At 45.6% G+C, this 24951-nt stretch overlaps 1 protein-coding gene across 2 annotated transcripts; it reads left to right on the top strand.

Moving 5' to 3' along the window:
• The first annotated feature begins 463 nt into the window (after nucleotides 1–463).
• Nucleotides 464–24951, top strand: Strip1 (striatin interacting protein 1). 2 transcript variants are annotated; one of them, XM_090334383.1, is made up of 21 exons: nucleotides 464–684; nucleotides 5077–5146; nucleotides 5851–5925; nucleotides 6268–6402; nucleotides 6505–6625; nucleotides 7361–7429; nucleotides 8697–8803; nucleotides 8914–9041; nucleotides 11517–11699; nucleotides 12022–12239; nucleotides 13585–13650; nucleotides 13753–13816; nucleotides 14837–14908; nucleotides 15331–15405; nucleotides 15598–15695; nucleotides 16660–16786; nucleotides 17019–17119; nucleotides 18593–18659; nucleotides 19093–19197; nucleotides 20818–21022; nucleotides 23099–24951. In XM_090334383.1, exons 1-21 carry the CDS (start codon nucleotides 505–507, stop codon nucleotides 23344–23346), a joined length of 2514 nt encoding a protein of 837 aa, XP_090190509.1. In that variant the 5' UTR covers nucleotides 464–504; the 3' UTR covers nucleotides 23347–24951. The 2 variants fall into 2 exon arrangements, with proteins under 2 accessions (XP_090190509.1, XP_090190508.1); XM_090334382.1 differs by lacking the exon at nucleotides 464–684 and adding an exon at nucleotides 1547–1567.

Raw genomic sequence — 24951 nt, forward strand, 5'->3', positions numbered from 1 at the left:
GCCTGAGCACTGTCCTTGGACTTTCTCAAGGCTAGAGCTCTACCACTTCCGGCTTTTTTCTATGTATGTGGTACCGAGGAATCGAACCCGGGTCTTCATGCATGCTAGGCAAGCACTTTAACCACTAGGCCAAACTCCCGGCCCACGCACAGCGTTTTATTTGCTCGTTTGCATACCTCCTGCCAGTGACCCGCGATCTCCACGACTCGGGTTTCTTCAGGCCCTGGTTACAGCTGCGGCAGTGGGCGAGTGCAAAAGGGACAGTCAGCTAGACTGAAGGAACGAAGGGAGCATGACCCTGAACCACAGACAGAACGAAAACGGAACGAAAGGGGACGCGGAAAGACCGCTCAGAGAGTGACGGGCGGCCGCGACGGCGTTGGCCGCCACACTCAACATGGCGGACGGGAAAGATGGCCTGGGGGGGCAGGGGCGGAAATCACGCGAGAGTTGCCGGACGGCGTCCGTACGCGACTTGAGCCGGGGGGGTGTGGAGCAGCCAAGATGGAGCCGGCGGTTGCCGGTCCCGGCCCTCTGACTGTGAACAACAAGCAGCCGCAGCCGCCGCCACCTCCGCCGCCCGCAAGCCCGCAGCCTCCCGCCGGGGCACCTCGGGCCGGCGGAGGTCTCCTCCCGGGGGGCAAGGCTCGAGAGTTCAACCGCAACCAGCGCAAAGACTCGGAGGTCAGGAGCGGCGGGGGGCGAGGCTGGCGGGGGCAGCGCATTTCCTGGGGCCGCCTGGAACCGGCTTGGAAAGGACTCCTCCGGGCCCGGCCAGGCAGCTGTCACGGCCCGGAGGCCCGGGGCAGCGCGGGGGCGCGCGGCGGCTCTCGCGGCCGGGGGCGGGAAGCCCGGAGCTCGGCCGGGCCGCCCCGCCCGCCGGCTGAGCTCCCGGGGCGGCGGGCTGTGGGCGTGGCCTCGGCCCGGCCCTAGGCGGAGACTCGGGGGGGGGTCCCCAAGCCGCCCCTGAAATGCGTGTTGGTGGCTCCCCCCCCCCCGGCCTCCAGTCTCCGGGGGCCTCTGGGCAGGGGGGCACGGGCGCGGAACTCGCCGGGAACCAGGCTCAGTCATCCCTGCATGGGCTGCGCAGCCGGAGATTGTGAGGACGGTGGGGACCTCAGCCAGTGCAGGCTCTGGCCGCGGGCAGATCGTGCCTTGTGGTTAGTATACCAGTGTGTCGGATGCTGTAAAAGAGGAGATATACACACATGGATTTCCTCCCGTCTTGCTAATCTGTTACCTCCCTTGGAGGAGACACCGTAATCTGAAGCTGACTATTCACCTCGCCCCAAGTTAAAATTCCTCCCACTGCTTCCCTTGGCAGAATTCATGAATGGAGGCGCGCACACATATCGCAGCATTTTAGGGCTTCTTAATCATCACGTTCCCCAGAGCATTTACTAGTTTCCAGAGCACTTACTATGCAGGCAGCTTCACCTGAGACAACTCCCAACCTGATCAGCAGACAACTAATGAGAGGCAGTTCTTCATTGTCCAAGAAGGATCTCTCGGCCCCATACCATAGAGTGATGATAGACCTATGAAATCAGTTCCTCTCAAACGTCTGGTATGTTTGTTTGTTGCAAGCCCAAACCCATGATAAAACACGTCTAAAGGTGGTAAGCCTGAAGTAGAGGGAAGTACCTTGAGGTTGCATTGAATTATTTAAAAATACAGAGCTGAGCGTGGTGGCTCAGGCCTGTAATCGTAGCTCCTCAGGAGGCTGAGATCCAAGGATTGACCTTCAAAGCCCAACCCAGCACTAAAGTCCCGGAGACTCTTACCTCTAATTAACCACCAGAAAACTGGTAATGGTGCTGTGGCTCAAGGGGTAGGGTGGTAGTCTTGAGCTGAAGAGCTCAGGGACAACGCCCAGGCCCAGAGTTCAAGTCCCATGACCAACAACAACAACAAAAAAATGCAAAGATACATGTGTGCACTCGTGTGCGTGATCGTAAACTCTGGGCCTAGACATAGCCCCTTAGCTTTTTCATGCAAAGTTGGTTCTCCTACCACTTGAGCCATAGCTCCACTTCTGCCTTTTTGGAGATTCATTGGAGATAAAAAGTCTCATAGTCTTCCCTGCTCTGAATGGCTTTGAACCACCATCCTCAGATCTCAGTCTCCTGAGTAGCCAGGATAACAGGTATGAGCACCTAGTACCCAGCTGCTAGTCAGTAATCTTTGATGTTTGGAGGATTGTGAAAATGAGATGTTAAATGCATCTTCCCCTGAAAGGATATGTGTGTGTGTGTGCACGCGTGCGCACACGTGTGTGTGTGTGTGTGTGTGTGTGTGTGTGTGTGTGTTGTTAAGGATTGAACCCAGGACTTTGCTCATATTAGGCACCTTTTTTTTTTTGGTCGGTTGTGGGGCTTGAACTATGGGCCTGAACCTTTTGGCTCAAGGCTATCACTCTACCACTTGAGCCATAGCACTACTTCCTCTACAGCCCTCCTTTAAAAAAAAAATAGTTTAAAATTTTTCTATGTAGCCACAGTCAGATAAAATACCCTTGGATGCATATTATTTAGGGTTTTTTTTTGTGATGCTGGGGATCAAATTGAAGACCTTGTGCATGCTAGGCAAGCTCTTGCTTGCTGAGTTAAACCCCTAACCCCTATGGTAAATTTTAACTTCTCTTTCTATCCTTTAATTTACATGTAGACTGTGTACTTAAAGGCCAATCAAATAGGGAAGGAGACCTGTCTAAATCTGTTACAAATGCTGATGCTGCACATTCTTCTAGTTGTAGCTGACATAGCTGGTTTGGAGCCTGATCAGCACCTGAAAGACTGGGAGGTTGGCATTTGATTACAGCTTTGTATGTTCTACACAGGTTTTGATTAGTTCAAGGTCATAGACGAGTATTATATGTCCTATACAGTTTTGATTAATTCACAGTCACAGATGAGCTTTGTATGTTGTACAGTTTTGATTAGTTCAAGGTTACAGATGTAGTGGCACATGCCTATAAGCCCAGCACTAAGCTGGCTGAGCCTGGAAAACCATGAGTTCAAGGCCAGCCTGGACTACATAACACAGTCCTGTCTCAAAAAGTTCAAAACAGATCAAAACCACCAGTGGTGGTTCATGCCTATAATCTTGGCTACTTGGGAGGGAGAGATCTAAGGAACCCAGTTTAAAGCCAGCCCCAGCACGGAATGTCCATGAGACTCCTATTTCCAGTTAACCACCAGAAAACCAGCAGTGGCATTGTGGCCCAAAGTGGTAGAGCACATTACCTTTGATCAAAAGAGCTGAGGGACAGGGCCCAGGCCCTGACACCAAGCCCCACAACTGACAAAAATAGTTCACAATAGGGCTGGATTAGAGATTGGGAGAATTGCTGTTCAAGACCAGCCTAGGCAGAAAGTTAGAAAAAACTGAATGAGGGTTGGGAGCGTAGCCTAGTGTTGAGTGTTCAAGCATGTGTGAACCCTGGGTTCCATTCCTCCATACCACTTACACAGAAAAAGCCAGAAGTACCACCGTGGCTCAAGTAGCAGAGTGTTAGTCCTGAGCAAAAATAATGTCTAAGCACAGTGTCCAGGCCCTGAGTTGAAGCCCCACGACTGGCAAAACAAAACAAAACCTGAGTGGGGGATTGTTTGTTATCCTAGCTACATGGGAGACATAAGTTAAAAGATTTTGCTTCCAGCTGACTAGACATAAAACACCAGACCGTACCTGAGAAGTGACTAGAGCTAAAAGGGCTGGGAGGCATGATGCAAGTGGTAGAGTCTGATAAATGTGAAGCCCTGTGTTGAAACCCCAGTATTTCCCCCTCCTTCTCAAAAAAAAAAAAAAAAAAAAAAAACCCAAAAGGTAGATTTTTGTCACTTCTATTCCATAAATGAAGAAACTAAGGCTCAGTGATGTGTGAAGGTATATACTATTGTGTATGAATAAGGAGTACAGCTCTTATTTATGTTATATCATTTTGTGGGTGGTCTTGGTCCTCGTAGTTTGTAAGAAGATGCTATTTTTAATTGTTTCTTTTTTTGTGATACTAGGGATTAAACTCAGGGCTGGAACATCTATTACTTGAGTCATATCTCTAATCTCTTGTGTGTCCCTCTCTTTCCTTTCCCCCTTCTTCCCCCTTTTCAGCGCTGGAGAGCAAACCCAGGGCATTTATGCATGTTAAGCAAAAGCTCTACCACTGAACTATACCCCCCCCCCAAGTCCTGGGGCTTGAACTCAGGGCTTGAGTACTGTCCTTGGGCTTTCTCAAGGTTAGAGCTCTACCACTTGAGGCACAGCACCACTTTCAGCTTTTTCTATGTATGTGGTACCAAGGAATTGAACCTGGGTCTTTTTGTGCATGCTTGGTAAGCACTCTACCACTAGGCCAAATTCCCAGCCCAGAGCTATATTTTTTGTCTGCTCAAATAGATTTTAATTAGGCCTGGGGAGTTTACCTATTTCTTCCTTGTTTTTGCCTTCTTCTGAATACAAAGCTTCCAAGGTGATAGTGTCTTGGAATCACCTCTGTAGCAGTAAAAAGATTCTCCTTGTCTCCTTCTCTTCTGAGTAGGAGGGAGGCCAGTCTGTTCCATTTTTGCCTGCTCAATCTGTCAGTTCTCATCTCACCGAAAATTGAAACGGGAGCGGGGAAGCTGAGGGTTCCTCTACTCATTTTGTCCTGTGGACAGCCTACTTTCCAGAAAGAAGCGGGGCTTCTGGATTTTCAGGATTATATGCAAAGGCTATTCCCTGTATAAAATAAACTCTGTTCACTTATTTAACAGGTATATGTTCTTCATTTAAGTACTGTGGAATCACTGGTGAACATAATGGATAAACTTCCTGTTCTCAGAGAACTTGTAGTTCTAAATAAACATACCAGTATATAATTACAGTTTATAGTAAGTGATCTGAAGGCAAAGTATAAGGTGCTGACAGGCCTTAATAGGGAGACCTGAACTAGCTAGGAGACAAACTTGTGATAAAACATGAAAAGTGTAAAAGCAGTGGTATCCTATGATAAAACAGGATTCCTGAAAGCATATGTACTTTTCCCTTCAGAAAGCACTAAAATGATCTTTTGCATAATTTCTGCTTTATCAAAAGGGCTACTCTGAGTCTCCAGACCTTGAATTTGAATATGCTGACACAGACAAATGGGCTGCAGAGCTGTCAGGTAAGTAGTACGCCTTCATTTATTTGAAAATATTTTTTTTAACTTGGTTTTAAGACGATTAAGAATTAATATAATTTTGGAGTTCATTTTGTCACTAGTTAATCTTGTCAAGGATATATAGTATATGTATTAGTTATGTGAGTTAGACCGAGTCAAATTTTGATTGACTTTTGCCTGAATTGGCTTTTCCTTTTATGAAGTGTCTATGTGTGGTTATTTCAGTTGCCAGGAGCTCAGTCCCCGTGTTAGTTAGTCATGCTCTTTGGCCATGCACATCCCCCTGACAGTGGTTTCTGCTACGATAATAGATTGTAGGTGGCAGCAGCAATGTGCTGCATATGTGCCTATCCGTTTTCACTGTTGTTCATGTGTACCATGGATCAGCAGGAGCAGGAGCAGTATTGTCTGGCCTCGTAATATGGATCCTGAAAGATATATGTTCATTCTCTGGTGCATGCACCTCAAACTAGGAGTTCCTGGATTTATGCTCCACTGGCAATCTGGTTAGTAGCTATAAGACTGGTCGCTATCTTCTCCATTGTGTCCATCAGAACACTAAGATCCCCTTGGTAATTAGAAAGCATAGTCTAGGTGTCACTGTAACTCCTACAGAGTTTGGACTGAAAGCAGATGTTTCCCTTCTCTGCTGCATGTCAGATTGTATTTGGTATGTGGGGATAGTGATAAGATGTTGTTCTTGACAGAGCTTTACAGCTACACAGAAGGGCCAGAATTTCTGATGAATAGGAAATGCTTTGAGGAAGATTTCCGGATCCATGGTAAGATAATTTCAACCCTTTCTCAGTTCCCTTCATAGGCATCAGAGGATGTAGTTTTTCATGGTCATCTGAATAATCTATAAATTATCCTTGAGTGTGAGAAAACTGCATTGTGATCATCTAAGATCGAATACGATGTTTAGAATGAGTTTTGTAGGAATTTTGATGGTGACCTTTTAGGCAATTGAAATTCATAGAGCAGCAGCATAATTTTATACCATGTATGTAGAGAAACTTACATTTCCTGATCCTATTGTAGTCCTGAATTTAGGGGACTAGCACAATCTGTTCTGTTGTCAGAATTTTTCCTAGCTCAATTATGAGTGATTTCTCTCCCTTCAGTTACAGACAAGAAGTGGACTGAGCTAGATACCAACCAGCACCGGACCTATGCCATGAGGCTTTTGGATGGCTTAGAAGTCACTGCCAGAGAGAAAAGACTCAAGGTGGCCCGAGCAATTCTCTATGTTGCCCAAGGTACTGTGTGGACTTCCTAAGGGGCCTTGGCAACTCTGCCAATGACATTGACCAGTAGCCCTATGTGGGAGGGGCTAGGTACCATGTGCCCTGTGTTTGCAGGCACCTTTGGGGAATGCAGCTCGGAAGTAGAGGTGCAGTTCTGGATGCGATACAACGTCTTTCTACTCCTGGAGGTGGGCACGTTCAATGCCTTGGTGGAGCTTCTGAACATGGAAATAGAGTGAGCACTTCTACTGAGGGGCTTAAATAGGGAGGGAAGACAGTGGAAAGGGGAAGAGCTAACTGGCTTTGAGATGGGCACCTTACCTAGGTTGAATAATGCTGGAATTTCTCCACCATATTTTGAAGGTAATAGAGATTGAGATGGGTCCCTATGGCCAGAGATTTTTACACCAGACTCTGTAGGACCTGCCCAGATCCAAAGCACTCATCAAAAAAGATTGCTTCTTTTGAATTCTCTTTTGAGCCTGCACATTCTCCTGTTTGCCCTTTGCTTTCTCCCAGCAAGAGGTCAGGCACAGATCTGACACATGGGCTCAATCAAAGCTGGTTCTTTGTCTGATGGACAGGCCAGCTGCTGCTCATGTAAGAATAATAACCATTAATAATAATAGTTAAGAACATTTATTAAGCGTTATGTATTCAAGGCATTGTTCTGAGAGTACTGCCTGTGCTAATTCATGTTATATGACATAAGTACTGTTATCGGCCCCATTTTGTAGATGAAGACACTGAGTCACAGAGAAGTTGCCTACCTTGTCCAAGTGTATCTAGTAAGTGTTAGGGTCAGGATTCAAATTTGGAGATTCAGCAGTCTGGTCCAGGGCTTAAATTCCTAGCCAGTATTTCCTATGACCTCTTGTGCACTTTAAATGCATATTGTAGCATTTTGCCTTATGGGACAGTACTTGTCTACCTTACTGGGGCAAGATGTTGACAATCAGTTCTCCTGCAGCAACAGTGCCGCATGTAGCAGTGCAGTGAGGAAGCCTGCAATCTCCCTGGCAGACAGCACAGATCTGAGGTAAGACAAACAGCAACATTTGAACACCCTGAGCATTAGCCAGAGAGTGACCTGGGAGCAGGGCTGGGAGGACCTTTGGATTTCCTTGCTCTGTGTGCAATCTTGCTAACACAAATCTGCTGGTAGGAGTAACCTGAGTCATTTGGGCAGAGGTGGTAGAAAATCCGAATGAAACCCACAGTCAAGCCACTTAATAGAGATGCTAAGAACGTGGCTGTGGGGTCTTAAATAGTTGGATAAAACCTAGGATGTTGTTGTGTGGGTTCTACTTCTCATGTACATAGCTTGATTTCCGTCTACTTCGGGTTAGTACAGACTACATTTCATAGAAGCACAGGAAATGTAGTAATTGCTAAAAACAATGTCACCTTTCCATATTATAGTGTAAAAGTCTTCCTTTTTGTGAGTTTCAAAGGTTTTCAGGTTGGGTATGTGTGGGATTCCTTACTATAGTTGGGGTCCCTAGCTTTCACCTCCTGTTTTTCTCTCCATCATGTAAGCTGTTCTTACTGTTAATTCTATCCTATGATTCTATTTTTTATCTCCACAGCTCCCTGTAACCTGTTTTTTTCCTTCCTCTGAAGCTTACCGCAACAAATACAACTATTCTTATTCACATTCATTCATCTTTTCTTTTTTGTGTGCAAGTCTTGAGGCTTGAACTCTGGGAATAGGTACTGTTCCTGAGCTAAGCTAGTGCTCCTCTATCATTCCAACCACAGCTCCACTTTTGGCTTAATTGATTGATCACTAGATTAATTAGAGATAAGAGTTTTTCAGACTTTCTTACCTGGATTGGCTTCAAATCATATCCTTAAATCTGTGCTAGGATTATAGGTGTAGCTATTTAGTACATTCATTCATCTTTGTATATAAGCACTTGAGATTTAAAACTGAATTAAGTATGATCCCTGCCTAAGCAACCTGAACAGTAGAGGAAGCACCAGGGGGAAAAGACTTAAACTTGGGTTTGCTCTGCAGGGATGCTCAGATGGTCACTTCTCATTTTCTGCCTACAACTTTTACCTACCAGCTAGCCTTTGTGTACAGGACTTTTTTTTTTTTTATGGTAGCTGGGATGTAAAGAAGCCAAGGTTGTTTCCTTAACCCACTGCTTTTTTGAGGCCACCTGTACTTTGTAGCCCAGACTAACATTGAACTTGGTCCTCCTGCTTCAGCCTGAGTGTAGATTGAGGGTGCCACCCTTGGTTGAGGGTGCCTCTCGGTGCCCCATCGTGCTCTGTTGTAAACTGACTCTTGTGCTCAGGGTCCTGCTCAACATCATGTACCTGATTGTGGAGACTGTTCACCAGGAGTGTGAAGGTGACAAAGCTGAGTGGAGAACAATGCGGCAGACCTTCAGAGCTGAGCTGGGTAGGACCGTAGGGATCCTCTTTCCAGTCCTTGTCTGGGAGCTGAACCTGGAGGGTTGGGGGAGGGTCCTGTGGCTTCTTGTGGTCCTGAAACCTTTGGGTCACCCCTAGGCTCGCCACTATACAACAATGAGCCGTTTGCCATCATGCTGTTTGGGATGGTGACCAAATTTTGCAGTGGCCATGCTCCTCATTTCCCCATGAAGAAAGTTCTCTTGCTGCTCTGGAAGACAGTATTGGTGAGCACCTTCTTGGGGGTGGGGTACCCAGATGTAAAGGACAGGGAAGAGGGAGACGTCCTGTGTAGTCAGCCATATTGGCAGATTTGTGTTCCTGGATTCAACCAAATATAAATGAAAACAAATATTTGTACTGAACATATACAAATTTTTAAAATAATCATCCCCTAAATAATATAGTATAAATATAATTTAGCATTCACATTATGTCTGATATTATAAATAATCTAGAGCTAAAGTATACAGGAGGCTATGCTTAGGTTATATGCAAATACCATACTATTCTATATAAGGGCTGGAGATTTGGTGTTTTGTTAAGGGGAGGGGCTTGAGGGAAGGGTCCTAGATATCAGTCCCCCATGGATGATAGCAAATGACTATGTCCTTTTGAATACTATACTATATTAATGTAAAACTTCTTTGAAGCCCCTGAAAGGAGATGGCAAAATAAATGTCTTTTGTTCTACTGCATCCAAAGAGGATATGGCCTTTGAGTCAAGATTGGCTGACTGCTTGACTCCTCCACCCTGTTTTCTCACTCCTAGAACAGTGTCCCTCAGTCAAGGTGACTCTAGGAAGCAGTTTCCAAACTCAAGCTTTGTGTGGTGATTTGAGGCAAAGCTAGAATTGTGTTAGGGTCCTTGGCCAGATGTTATGTGAAGGAAACAAGAATGAGTCCTGATTTCTAATCTGGTTTTTTCCTGGTATAAAACTGCTTTAGCTGAGGGGGGAATGAGTGTCAGTACACTTGGCTTGGGGGACATTGTCTGCAGCCACACCCAGGTAACAGCCCTTTCCACCAGGAAAAGCACTCCCACTTCCAGAAATGTTCTGCTAACTATGTGACCAGGGCATCTTGAGGTTAGGGCCTCTTTAGGTCATTGCATGCTTTATCTTGGCCAGACATCCTCATTGAACCCAGAGAGTTTCAGTGAGAGGCCGAGTTGCATAGGGACAGTGACACTATGCAACCTACAATGATTCTGTGGTGCTAGAATTTGATCTCGGGGGATGTTTAGGCGAAACTTTTTTTTAAATTGTTTTTATTTTTTAGTAACCAAGAGTACAGTTCAAATTGAATTATGTTAAAGTTGGAAAAGAATGTCTCCCTTCCCCTCCCCTTCCCTCCTTCCCTTCTTCCCTTCTTCCCTTCTTCCCTTCTTCCCTCCTTTCCTTTCTCCCTTCCTCCCTTCCTCCCTTCTTCCCTTCCCTTACTCCCTTCCTTCCTTCCTCTAGTTCTGGGGCTTGAACTCAGGGTCTGGGTGCTGGCCCTGAACTCCTTTTGCTCAAAGACAGTTCTCTGCCACGTGAGCCATAGCTCTATTTCTGGCTTTTGGGGTAGTTTATTGGAGATAAGAGTTTTATGGACTTTCCTGTCCAGACTGTCCAGATAGATCTCAGTGTTCTGAGTAACTAGGACTAGAGGCATGAGCCATTGATGCCTAGAGACTTTTTTTTTGTACTGAAGATTGAACCCAGGGTGTTGCTTATGCTAGGCAAATACTCCACCACTTGAGTCTGCTCGCCCAGGCCTAAATTTTACATTTTGTTTCTCACTAACTTCCTGCCGCTGCCTCTAAGAACATTAGTCAGATTACAGGCATATACCACGTGCCTGACTTCATGTTCAACTTCTGGTTTTTTGGTTGTTTTTTTTTGTTTTGTTTTGTTTTTTTTTGCCAGTCCTGGGCTTGAGCTCAGGGCCTGAGCACTGTCCTTGGACTTGCTTAAGGCTAGAGCTCTACCATTTGAGCCTTGGCACTGTTTCCAGCTTTTTTTCTTTTCCTATGTATGTGGTACCAAGGAATCAAACCTGGGTCTTCGTGCATGCTAGGCAAGCACTCTACCACTAGGCCAAACTCCCGGCCATTTTGTTTTTTTGTTTTGTTTTGTTTTGTTGCCAGTCCCAGGGCTTGAACTCAAGGCCTGGGCATTGTCCTTGGACACTTTTTGCTCAAGATTAGCACTTTGCCACTTGAGCCACAGTACCACTTCCAGCTTTTTCTGTGTGTGTGCTTCTGGGGAATCGAACCCAGGGCTTCGTGCATGATAAGTGAGCATGCTACCACTAGGCCACGCTCCCAGCCATGTTCAGCTTCTAAAATGTGAGTTTGCCAATGTTTCTAGGAACTGGATCCAATCTGCTGATGGTTTTTTTATTGAGTAAAAGGGCTCTAGGTGTGACTTAGGATCATCTGAATAGCAACTTTTAGTCCCTGAGTTTAAACTTTGGCACTCAAAAACTAAGGAGTATATCATATACAGAGAGTTGTCTCTGTGCTCCAAGATCCATCAATCAATGTATTCTTGCTCCTTTTTTTTCCTTTCCCTTGATGAAGCCACTGAATTGTCCTGTAGGTGGCTTTAGTTCTTGTTCAAAGCCTGTGTAGATCTCTGTAAGGTATAGGTTATGAAGGTGTCACGCATGCTTTTGAGCATTTGGTGATGCTGGCTCTGAACCCCCATCTGACATAGTGTACACTGGGTGGCTTTGAAGAGCTGCAGAGCATGAAGGCTGAGAAACGCACCCTCTTGGGTCTCCCCCCACTGCCTGAAGACAGCATCAAAGTGGTCCGCAATATGAGGGCTGCCTCTCCACCAGCGTCTGCCTCAGACTTGATCGAGCAGCAGCAGAAACGAGGCCGCCGGGAGCACAAGGTGAGGCAGAGGTCCCTATGCTCTTGAGAACACACTCCGAGGGGTATGGTCCCTAGAGGGATGGGGTGTTAGAAATCAGCTCTAAAGAGCTGGTCAGAATAGATGCCTTCATAACAGACACAGTCTCCAACTCCTGGCCCAGTATTTAGTGACTGTTCAGAACATGGCACTTTTGAGGTGCTGGAGCAAGAAATGATTTGTCATTTGGTTCCAGTCTTGACTCCTGTTTTCTCAGCTCTCTTCCTGTGTTCGGTTTATTCACATTACATTTCCCTTTTCTGTCTCTTCAACTCTGGTCATATCGCCTTCCCTCTGCATCTAGGCTCTGATAAAGCAGGACAATTTGGATGCTTTCAATGAGCGGGATCCCTATAAGGCTGATGACTCTCGAGAAGAGGAAGAAGAGAATGATGATGACAGTAGTCTGGAGGGGGAGACATTCCCCCTTGAGCGTGATGAGGTGATGCCTCCTCCACTACAGCACCCCCAGACTGACAGACTTACCTGTCCAAAGGGCCTCCCATGGGCTCCCAAGGTCAGGTGAGTCTCAAATCTCTAGAACACTCTTGGCTCCTAAAACTAGAACCCTCATGTCCCCTGGTTAGCACCTGAGGTCCCCTATAAGAACAGGCTGACCTTGGCTTTGTGACAGTCCTGGGGATTCTAGTATGGCTTGCTTTGCGAAGTGGTCCTTATATGGCTCATACATCGGTGATTTATTAGTTTTTAGTCAGACTTGGTAGTGTGAAGGAGATTACAAAGAAGATGAAAAAAAGGAATGCTTAGTCAGATCCATCCTCACATATCCTGCAGTTATATATTGTTTTCAACAGAAAAGTAATATGTTTTGTTTGTTTTTGGAAACCAAGGCTCAGTAAATAGTCCAGTCCAATCAGAGCTCAAGCTCTCCATCATGCTACCTGAGCTTCATGAGTTCTGGGATTAAAGGCATATGCTTCAAAGAGTTTAGAATAATAATTAATGAACTTGAGATACAATAAATAGGAAGATACCTGGGGTAGACAGCAGCTTAAGGAATAGAAGAGTATATGGAAGGATATGAAGTCCCTAAAATGTACCATGTGCCAATTGTTTGAGATAGGGAAAATGTAACCCACATAAAAAGTCAAGTTTGTATCTCATAACTGTCAGAAAAATCTGTTGACAACTTTTTTTTTTTTTCTGTCCATCATGGGGCTTGAACTCTGGGCCTGGGAGCTGTCCCTGAGCTCTTCAACTCAAAGCTACCTCCCTACCACTGGGCCTGGGTATTGTCCCTGAGCTCTTCAGCTCAAGGCTACTGCCCTGCCCTTTGAGCCACAGCCCCACTCCCCTTTTCTAGTGTTAATTGGAGATAATAGTCTCATGGACTTTAGTGCCCAGGCTGGCTTTTAACTGTGATCCTCAGATCACAGCCTCCTGAGTAGCTAGGATTACAGGCCAGAGCCACCATGCCCGGCTCTTAAAAACTTACTATTGTCTAAATAAAACTTATTGTTACGTTTATATCACCTTAATTTTATGGGTAATCTACCTCTGTTTAATTTTATGGGTAATTTAGTTACATATTATATATTTTCAAAGTTACTGACCCCACAAAATTATAGAGGATATCAAATAGCCAAAGGATTTCAGATCTCTCTCTTGTCTCTGAGTATGGGGTTTAAACGCAGGGCCTCACACTTGCTCAGCTGACATTCTGCTTCTGAACCATGCCTCTAGCCCTGATTTCTCCCCCCTCTCCCCAGAAAAGGAATACACTGTGAGAAACTTTTCCTTTTATCTTTATAGTTTCGTGATATGCAGTTTCTATTAGAGCACTGACATAATTATTAAACATGTTGCAATAGTTGATAAAACCTTTCCCTCTTTCCTTCTTCGGTAGAGAGAAAGACATTGAGATGTTCCTTGAGTCTAGCCGCAGCAAGTTCATAGGCTATACTTTAGGCAGGTAAGTGCACTCTGAGTTCCTTTCTAAGTTCATCTAGGATTTTGGTGGGGAACAAGGTGAATTGTTTTCTGGGCTCAGTACAAGGCTTTCTTTATTTTCCAGTGACACAAACACAGTGGTGGGGCTTCCAAGGCCAATCCATGAAAGCATCAAGACTCTGAAACAGGTAAGTGACTCTAGGTGAACTTTCAACCTTGTTCCATCTCCAGTGAGTAAAGTGAGATTGGGTTGAGAGAGAAGCTTTTTAGAAATATCTGCTGGTAAGAGTATGATCAGCAATTCTTCCTAAGTTTGACATCTCTAGTAGCAGTGCTTTTGTATGGGATTGACTCTGGAGGCTGAGATCTGAGGATCATTGTTCAAAGCAGTCTGGGCATGAAAGTCTGTGAGAATCTTGTCTCTAACCACTAGAAAACCAAAAGTGGGCTGTGGATCTAAGTGGTAGAGCACTAGTCTTGAGCTGAAGAACTTAGGGATAGAGCCCGGCCCAGAGTTCATGCCCCATGACCCACAGCACTCCCCCCCCCCCACCAAAAAAAAATGGAGATAAGTCTCTCAGAGTTGCCTGTGTGGGCTGGATTCAAAGGTGATCATCAGATATCAACTCCTTAGCAGCTTGGTTTACAAGTGTGAGCTTCTAGTCCCTGGCTTTGCCCAAGTTTTAAGGTAGTTGAAAGGAATGCCAATTTTTCTGCTTATAGAGTGATCATGGAAGGAGACTTTTGAACTGAAGTGTGTCGACACTGTAATCTTATACTTCTGAGATTAAGGAGCTCACCTACTCAGAACAACCCAGGGCTAGAATGTGGAAAGGGCACAGGTTCTCAGCAGGTAGCTGAGCATATTCTGAAGAGGAAAATTTGTGTTGAGACTCTTCCATTCCTCCTCCCATAATCAGTCCAAAAGGGGAGCTGTGGGTGGAAAGAAGGGGAGGGAATAGACCCAGAATATTTTGAAAACCCTCGTTATGGGTAGGATGTTTTAATCATTGCTATCTGAAAGCCCTTTTCTTCTATTGACATGCAAAAGTTGTAAAAATTAGTACCTATTTAGAAAAATAGTTTGGATTTTGACTTCAACTAGGGATCTTGGTGACTTAGCCTCTCTTTGAAGAGAATGTGTAGGGCTTTGCCAGCATTGAGGAATATGGCCAAAGAGTAAAGGTGTTTTTCCTGTCACTCTTTAGCATAAGTACACATCGATTGCAGAGGTCCAGGCGCAGATGGAAGAGGAGTACCTGCGCTCTCCTCTCTCAGGGGTGAGTTGGAGGCCCTTAGCCCATAATTTTCCCACCTATTCCCAGAGACAGTATTGGAACTGATCCATCAAGCTACCTGAGGTCTCAGGCCTTGCCTCAAAGAGCTATGAGCCCAATGACCAGCTCAAAGGGTGGCATATGTCTAGCACAAGACTTGCAAGTGCAGATTCGATACCAGATTTCACAGGCAGTGGGTGGCAGCAGGGTATATGCTTTTGTTTCCCTGCTTATAAAATGAGAGTAATAAAGATTGGCTGAGCTGTTTTAGGTAAAGCTGCTGGCCTGACATAGCACGTAGAGTTCATTATCATTGACATGATTCTTCATATTAGTACTTAGGGATTCTCCTCCACTCAGCTATCAGGTTGGCTCATATTATAGCCTGTACTGGATGTCTGTGTTTATACCCATTGTATTAAAAGGGAGAAGAGGAAGTTGAGCAAGTACCTGCAGAAACCCTCTACCAAGGCTTGCTCCCCAGCCTGCCCCAGTATATGGTGAGTATTCCATGTCCAAGCCCTTTCAGTGGTTACTTGTAGTAGGATCCCCCCACTACCCTGGCTGATCTTCTTCCCCACATAGGCTCTAACACTTGAGGGTCTGTCTACAGGAGCACCACCTCTCAGGGCTTTGTATGGTGCTGGGCTCTGTGTGTGTGTATGTGTGTCTGAACAGTCTGCCCTTCCCAGATCGCCCTCCTGAAGATCCTGCTGGCTGCAGCACCCACCTCAAAAGCCAAAACAGACTCAATCAACATCCTAGCAGATGTCCTGCCTGAGGAAATGCCGTGAGTATCATTTCTGTCATGGGATATGGTCTGGGCACAGCATTGAGGAAAAGGGCCAATTTTGGTTTTTGTTTGGTTGTTTAATTGGCTTAACTTCTCTACGGGTTAAGTTTAGGATATTCCTAAACTAAATTACAGGAAAGTGTAATGGATTCCACTCTGAGGGGAATTGGCCACTTGATCTGGTCAGCGTGCCTGCCAATACTGGGCTTGTACTAGTGTAGATTCTTTTCTGATGGCCATTGACCTGGCAAGTGGAATCCTGGTCAATGTCTCAGGAGATAGAGTGAAACCCTCAGGGGTTCTCTCACTGGCTGACCTCATCTCTTTGAGTAAGAGTACAAAATGAGGTCATGTTGTACATTGAAAAAGACCTGAGCCTTCACCTGATCTGCCTGCCTGCCTGCCTGCCTGCCTGTTTGCCCAGATCTGAGCCCAACTCCTGGATGGCTATTGCTTTGGAGTCTTGACAGTGATAGCCAGGTATAGGAAGAAACAAAGATTGGCTTATACCAAAAAGAAAGTAATAGAGTAAATGATTTTGATGGTCCTAGAAAAGAGATTCAGAGCTAAATGTTGCATTTTCTCCTGTAAAAGAGATTTACAGTGAGAAATCCTGAAATAAGAAACTGATGTACTCATTACTTTATAAGGTTATCTAACTTTCAAACTTGTCTTTTTCCATATCATAAAACTAAGACATAGGGGAGATCTATTTGTTTTGGGGTAAAAAGCAAAGAAGTAGGTTGAGAATGCTTGAAGGGGAGTATCATAGGAAAACAATCATTTATGCCAAGCTGGATTGCTAGGGAGATGGTGGATAAAGTCCCTGAGTCTGACCTCTGCGGTGTCCATGGATGGAAGCCTTTGCCCAGAGTGCTCAGGAATCCCAGCTGTGTTGTGGGCACCTGGAGAGGAGATACTGCCATGTGCCAGCAGTTCACTCAGGCACCTGTGTTTCCAGCACGACAGTGTTGCAGAGCATGAAGCTGGGGGTGGACGTGAATCGCCATAAAGAGGTCATTGTTAAGGCCATTTCTGCTGTGCTGCTGCTACTGCTCAAACATTTTAAGTTGAACCACGTCTACCAGGTACCTACAGGACTTGCCTTCCTGTTCACTGGGCTGGGGCCTCAGGCAGTGCTGTTCTTCCATTTCCCCAAAACAAGGCCTCAACTTTTGAACCCACTTGAACTCTGCATGAATGTTCTAAGACATGTCCTCCAACTAAGGTTTTTTTGTTGTTTTTTTTTTTTTAAATCACTGGTGGAAAGAGGGAAGGTCCAAGGGGGACATGCTTACAGTTTTGTTTTGTTGATTTCAGTTTGAATACATGGCTCAACACCTGGTGTTTGCCAATTGCATCCCTTTGATCCTGAAGTTCTTCAATCAAAACATTATGTCTTACATCACTGCCAAGAACAGGTGATAAGCCCCAGGGACCAGCAAGGGGAGGAAGGGGAGGGTATGGCGGGATATGGCCAGATGGGTATGGCTCCCAGCTGGTCTGAGAACAATCAGCTCACATTTCTTTTTACTTTTTTTTTTTTTTTTTTTGGTCGTGGGGCTTGAACTCTGGGCCGAGGCACTGTCCTTGAGCTCTCCAGCTCAAGGCTATCGCTCTTATCATCTGAGCCACAGTGCCACTTCCATAGCTAACATTTTTGTTTTTGTCAGTCATGGGGCTTCAACTCTGGGCTTGGGTACTGTCCCTGAGCTCTTCAGTTCAAAGTTACCATCCTACCTCTGGGCCTGGGCATTGTCCGTGAGCTTCTTAACTCAAGGCTATGGCCCTTCCCTTTGTGCCACAGTCCTACTTCCTGTTTTCTATTGGTTAATTGGAAATAAGAGTCCCAGGAACTTTAGTGTCTAGGCTGGCTTTGAACCTCGATCCTCAGATCCTTATATCTCAGCCTCCTGAGTAGCTAGGATTATAGGCGTGAGCCACGGTGCCAGGCTAGCTAACGTGTGTGTGTCTGTGTCTGTCTATCTGTCTGTCTGTCTGTCTCTCTGTCTGTCTGTATCTGTGTCTTTTGGTCCTAGGGCTTGAACTCGGCCTGGGCACTGTCCCTGTGCTTTTTTGCTCAAGGCTAGTATTCTACTACTTGAGCCACAGCTCTGGCTGGCTTCAAACTATGGTCCTTAGAGCTCAGCCTACTGAGGAATTAGAATTACAGATGTAAGCCACTGGTTCCTAGCAAGCTAACTTTTTTTTTCATTACTGATGATAGTACTCTGCCACACCTCAGGACATCAAGATGAATCAGACAGAGAAGTTTATGTATCTGATCTGAATCTAGCCAATCTAGTCACAGATGACTCAGTCTGGCCTGGACAGAAGCACTCAACCTAGGCTTAAGTTTTGCCCTTACAATTCTTTTTGTGCTGCTGCCCTCGTAGTCCTCCTCCTCCTCCTCCTCCTCCTCCTCCTCCATTTCCCTTCTCCCACCTCCCTCCTCCCTCCTTCCTCCTCCTTCCTTCTAGGAGACCATCTGGGCTCCTTTCTCTGTGTAAGGAGCATGGTTATGTTCACTGTAAAATCCTTTCTGGTGACTCTTAACCCAACACAATCCCTTATACTTGCCTAGTACCAGCTGCACTGGACAGTTCCTGTTCTTCAGTGTAAGGGATCTGCTTATCAGGGTGTGTTATTATGTGCTATTTCTTCCTCCAGTCTCACATGCATTGCTGTAGGGAAAAGCTACAATAGATTACACACTGAGGTTCTCCAGGCACAGAGACTTCCTCATCTTACTGCTACGGGCTTTGGGGTGGGGCAAACAAGGTAAATTCCTTCTGCTCCAGGGCTTGGGAAAAGCCAGGAACCAGCTCAGTTAGAGTTGCTCGGACCCAGGTCTTAGCTCACAGAAGATGCTTGGGTTCTCTTATTCTCTGCAGCATTTCTGTCCTGGATTACCCTCACTGTGTGGTGAACGAGCTGCCAGAGCTGACTGCAGAGAGTCTGGTGAGTGGCTGGCTCCCTCAGCTGTCTGTAGCAGGTGTTTCTTCTGCCAACAAAGGGTAGCAGTGTCTTCCTCACAGGAGTTCATTTGAGATCCTGGCTTTTCAAGTATCAGTTATGCACAGAACAGTGGGTGTGGGATTAGGGTCTCAGAGTAGAAGGACTTGGACATAGTGGGTAGTTAGGAAACATGGTTTTAAAGGGCTGCTGATCTGTTCACCTCAGTTGCATTCCTGTCCTCCCACTGGACTGTAGGGCCAGAGCCCTCAGTCTTTCAGTTCATGTTTCCTACAGGAAAGTTTAGTTAACTTCTAGGGTGGAGCCTCCGGGCTTTCTGTCATTATGGAGACCTGGTTATTCTGCTGTCATACATATTGGGGACACTGCTGAGCACCCAACTGTGAGGATTTTGATTGTTCCTGGGTTTACCCTGCAGGAAGCAGGTGACAACAACCAGTTTTGCTGGAGGAACCTCTTTTCTTGTATCAATCTGCTTCGAATCTTGAACAAGCTGACAAAATGGAAGCATTCAAGGACAATGGTGAGTCAGCAGGCCTGAAATTAAGAGCTCACAGAAAAGTTGCTACTCCCTTACCTTCCTCTTCACTGGAGGGCCCAGGGGGTGGGACCCAGGGGGCAGGACCCAGGATGGGGTTTCCTGGATAGCTGTATCTTCTCTTAGCTTGCTGTAGTCATGCTCTTGAGTTTGAAGGTTAGAATCTTGAGGAGTTGAACTGGAAACAAGAAGGGGTTTGATCATACTCTAAAACAAACCCATACTCACAGACACTTTCTCTGTCTTCCTCCCCCCTCTCCCCTCTTCCCCCCTCTCGCCTCCTTCCCCCTCCCCTCCTCTTCCTCCTCCTCCTTCTCCTCCTCCTCCTCTTCCTCCTTCTCCTCCTCTATCTCGTTCTTCTCCTGCTCCTCCACCTTCTTTTGTCATGGCGCACACACTCAGGGCCTGGGCATTGTCACTGAGCTCTTTTTGCCCATGGCTAGCATTCTACCTTTTTTTTTTTTTTTGGCCAATCCTAGGGCTTGAACTCAGGGCCTGAGCATTGTCCTTAGGCTTTCTCAAGGCTAGAACTCTAGTACTTGAGCCACAGCACCATTTCTGTCTTTTGCTATATGTTTGTGGTACCAAGTTATTAAACCCAAGTCTTCATGTATGCTAGGCAAGCACTCTACCACTAGGCCAAACTCCCAGTCCCCACTCTACCACTTTCTTTCTTTTCTTTTTTTAAAGATTGTAAATTTTACTTTTTTTAAAAAAATATTAAGATTGATTTTTACATCATATTTCAAATGTCATGTTTAACAAACAAGTATTCAAGAAGGGATTCTCTATATACAATCACTGGCACATAGATTTTTAGAACATAATTAAAATTAAGCTGAGGGTTTGTATGTCATAGATACATATCAATCGATATAATATAACATTATATCTATAGCCCACTCTACTACTTGAGCTCAAGGCCTGAGCACTGTCCTTGGACTTTCTCAAGGCTAGAGCTCTACCACTTGAGCCTCAGCTCAAGTATGTGTGTATGTGGTACCGAGGAATCAAACCCGGGCCTTTGTGCATGCTAGGCAAGCACTCTACCACTAGGCCAAATTCCCGGCCCCCACTCTACTACTTTTAACCACAGTTTCACTTCTAGTTTTCTGGTGGTTAATTGGAGATACGAGTCTCTTGGGGACTTTTCTGCCTGGGCTGGCTTTGAGCTACGATCCTCAGATCTCAGCCTCCTGAGTAACTAGGATTACAGGTGTGAACCACCAGTGCCTGGCTTTTCTCTTTTTAAAATTCTGATTGGGAGTATATTGTCTGGTCTTCCTTAATTCTGGATCCTTTTGTGGGAGTAGATAGATTTATATTCTCAGAAATTATGTGGCTGTACATGAGGAAATGTGCTAGTGAAGGAATGCATAACTTGCTTTATATTTCAAAGTGACCCATAATTAATATGACTGATCTTCCTGGTTTTCTTGCTTTCCCAGTTTTAGTACTTAAAGTTCCATGTACCCACAAATCTCTGTATCCAAGGGAAACTGAAATGGCTTGTCACCCTGTCTGTCACCCCAGAACCAATAACTCATGGTTTGTGCATTTATTCCCATCCATCCTTACTCTGGCTGCCTGCTGTGTTCCACCCAGATGCTTGTGGTATTCAAGTCAGCGCCCATCCTAAAGCGAGCCCTGAAGGTAAAGCAAGCCATGATGCAGCTGTATGTGCTGAAGCTACTCAAGGTGCAGACCAAGTACTTAGGGCGGCAATGGCGGAAGAGCAACATGAAGACCATGTCTGCCATCTACCAGAAAGTGCGGCATCGCTTGAACGATGACTGGGCATATGGCAATGGTAAGGCCAGGCTGAACAAGAATAAGGAGGAAGGGCTATGGGGAAAGGTGACATCTTTAACTCCCAGCTGGTAGTTTTCAAGGGCCTCGCTGTCCCAAGCTTCTTGCTGAGAAACAGGAAACCCTGCCCTAGCTCTGTGGCATCAGTATAGGCGATCTAAGAAGGACTTGGGCCAGGCTACCCCTGGTTTTTTTGTTGTTGTCTTGTTTTTTGCCAGTCATGAAGCTTGAACTCTGGGCCTGGACATTGTCTCTTTACCACTTGAGTCACAACATCACTTCCAGTGTTCTGGTAGTTAATTGGACGTAAGAGTCCCATGGTTTTTCATGCCTGGACTGACTTTGAACCACGATCCTCAGATCTCAGCCTCCTGAGTAGCTAGGATTAGAGGTGTGAGCTACCAATGTCCAGCTCCCCTGGTTTGTTTATGTGTGTTCTTCCTTTTTGGGAATTGTCATAATACTTTTCCAACCCTCCATGAAGATTTAAGAAATAGTATGTTAGTTGTAACATTTTCATATTAGTATACAATGTATGCCATTCAGACCTCCATTCACACTCTCTCCCTTTTTTTTTTTTTTTTTTTTTTTTTGCCAGTCCTGGGCTTGAGCTCAGGGCCTGAGCACTGTCCTTGGACTTTCTCAAGGCTAGAGCTCTACCACTTGAGCCTCAGCACCACTTCCGGCTTTTTTGTATGTATGTGGTGCCGAGGAATCGAACCCGGGTCTTCATGCATGCTAGGCAAGCACTTTAACCACTAGGCCAAACTCCCGGCCCACTCTCTCCCTTTTCTTGTGCTAGTACCAGGACTTGTACTCTGGGCTTCACATCATGCTCAACTTTTTATTGGATTTACCTGTCCAGCCTGTCTCTAAACCCTGAGAAGCTAGCATGAGCCACTGGTGTCAGCTCCTTTTTCTCCTTCTTGAAACAATTGCAAACCAGTTTTACATCTCCCCTGCAATTGTCTTAATTCTGGCTTCCTAACCTCTTGTGTTTCCTGGCTATCTCCCATTTCTAGTTTCTTTTCCTCTATAAGTGTCTCAGACTTAGCCCTAGTGGTTTCCACACAGGGACTCAGTGCTGTTAAATCCTTCATTCACTTCTTCTTTTCCTTAGAATTGGAGTCAGACTCTTAAGACCTGCTAATTCTCATGTCCTTTCCACTCCATAATTTAGCCTTTCTTCTTTTTCAGTCTCGTGACTCACTTGCTGGCAATGTAGCATCCATCACATCCAGGACTCTTAAGCACAGAGTATAGTCCCTTGGTTTCTGCTAGGGTGTATTCCCAGGTCCCTTTCAGATGTTAAAATCTACAGATGCCCGGATGCCTTCAGTATACCCTCTTTGTCATTGTCAGGTACAGAGAACAACTACACTTCGTTCTGAAAGGTTATCCCTGCCATTTCCTGCTGCTGTGTCCTACTCCATCTCCTTACTGTATTGCCCCAATCCTACCGTAGGTATCACGCAGCTGTAAAAGTTCCTGGCATGTAGCACCACGGCTGTGTAACAGCATCTACTCTCAGTGCCCTGTAAATTTGTTCACGTTCAAGATGTACATGATCAAGTTGTTGCAAAAGAATGAGCAGATACAGAAATATCTAGGTTCTGCTTCTGACATGTCGAACTGGGGTGAACGTCACCTTTAGAAAAATGAGGTTTGCATGTAGTTCTTCCTGGGACTGCGTGATCTGAGGGCACAAACCTGTTTCTCAATTTATGTGGCTTTACTCCTTGTACCTGACTTGTTGGCATCTAGGAAAGAATTTTTTTTTTTTTATGCCAGTTCTGGGACTTGAACTACCACTTGAGACACAGTGCCACTTCTGGCTTTTTCTGTTTATGTGGTACTGAGGAATCAAACCCAGGGCTTCATGAATGCTAGGCAAGCACTCTACCACTACGCTACATTTCCAACCCTCTAGGAAAGAGTTCTTATTTAAGGCTTCCTGAGTATGGGCCTTGAGCTAAACTGCTTCTCGTGCTGGCTTGTCGGCCTCTGAGCTGCAGAGAGCCCCAGGGGAGCTGCTAGAGGGCTGGGCTCCTAACAGTATCTTTCTGTTCTCTTCCAGATCTTGATGCCCGGCCCTGGGACTTCCAGGCAGAAGAGTGTGCTCTCCGTGCCAACATTGAACGTTTCAATGCGCGGCGCTATGACAGGACACATAGCAACCCTGACTTCTCACCAGTGGATAATTGCCTACAGAGTGTCCTGGGCCAGCGGGTGGATCTTCCTGAGGACTTCCAGATGAACTATGACCTCTGGCTAGAAAGAGAGGTCTTCTCTAAGCCCATTTCCTGGGAAGAGCTACTGCAATAAGGCCGCTAGGCAGAGGACTAAAAGAAGGCTATTTCAGACTTTAGAAACTGTCCTGATCATTGCTGCAGTGCTTCTTTGTCTCTCCAGGTGGCAGCACAGTCCCACGTGTCCCTCATGCCTGCTCCTGTGAATGAGCTCAGATGACCTCTGGTTGATTCCTAGGTTCAAGAGCTCTCTTTTGGGATGTACTCTTCCCTCATTTCCCTAACTCCTACCCTCCTCTCTTAGGCATGATTGATTGCAACTCATTTCACCATTGACTCAGGGCTGAGGAAAGCTAGGCTAGACTGGATACCCTTTTCATTCATTAGGATGTCAGGGTCATGTTGATTCTTCCTGAGACATACAGATTTGGCATACCAGTTTGTCATGGATGAGAGCTAAGGCCAGGAAGTTGGCACCATGGTTGTACTGGAGTTGGAGGTGGTTCCTGATGTCTTTCCAGCCTCTTGCTAAATTTCGTTCAGAAACAGTAGCACTACAGCCACAACATCTTTTGGATTTGGATGGGGTTAAGATAGTAAGAGAGGCATCCCGTAACCAGAGGTACCAGATTCCTCTTGGTTTACAAGGGATTGTAAATATATAAATCTATATGTGTTCTCTTGATCATGTTGGGGTTTTTAATGTGTTTGTGTATTCTGTTTACATTAAAAGAAGCAAAAACAATTGCTGCTGCCTTGTCTGCAGGAAATAGGGCCTGTGAGAGTCTCTTCACGTCTCAAGTAACTTTTCTTACCAGTGTTGACATGTCACCTACTTGTCCCCTTCTACATTCAATAGAAGGTGGAAAAGGAGAAATTGTTGCTTGTTGAAGTGTTTCTTGTCCACATCATCTGGAATCACTGCAGCCAGGTGCCTTCCTTGGCTTGGGTTTGCTAGAATGACCAGTGGTCCTACACTCCTGGCTTTGATGTTGTTTCCCTAGGCTACTCAGAATCACACCCTTGAATTGGCCTCAACCAAACCAACTTGAAAGCTGGGCTAAAGTGGAAGTCATCTGTCCAGGCCATCACTGAGTCAGGGAGTGAGGGCACATGTGTGCTCAGAGCCTTGGAAACAACCTAGAGCAGTCAGCTTTGTGGTGGGTAAGAATGCTGGGCAGCTCAGGAGCCCTGCTGAGTAAAATACAAAAGCTTCTGGAACCCCTGAACTCTTGCATTCTTGGTCATATCTGCCTTTGCATTCATTTTGATATTGATAAAGGACAGTTAGCTTTTCAGAGTTGATGGAAGTTAATATGTATGAAGTCTTTGTATGTATGTGTATGTTCCAGTATTAGAGTTTGAACTCAGGGCTTCAAGTTCTTCCTTTTACTCTTGAAGCTGGCATTCTACCACCTGAGTCATACCTCCACTTCTAGCTTGTATTCGGGCTTAAGTCTCCAAGGGAGACTTGACAGTCAAGTCCCCAGGGGAAATTCCCTCTGTTGATTCTTGGAGTCAATGCCCATTCTGCCTGAATCTCAGGATGGGCCTTGATGTGTCTAGCAGGGTAGGGTGCAGTGAGATGCAGAGTCACAAAGCCTGTGAGATGATTGGCCCTTTTCTCCCAAAGTAACTTGGCACAGGACAAAGGAGTTTGACTGTGTGTGTGTGTGTGAGA

This window comes from Megascapheus bottae, chromosome 6 (genome assembly GCF_031878675.1).
Source record: "Megascapheus bottae isolate mThoBot1 chromosome 6, mThoBot2.hap1, whole genome shotgun sequence".
In the NCBI taxonomy this organism is placed as follows: Eukaryota; Metazoa; Chordata; class Mammalia; order Rodentia; family Geomyidae; genus Megascapheus; species Megascapheus bottae.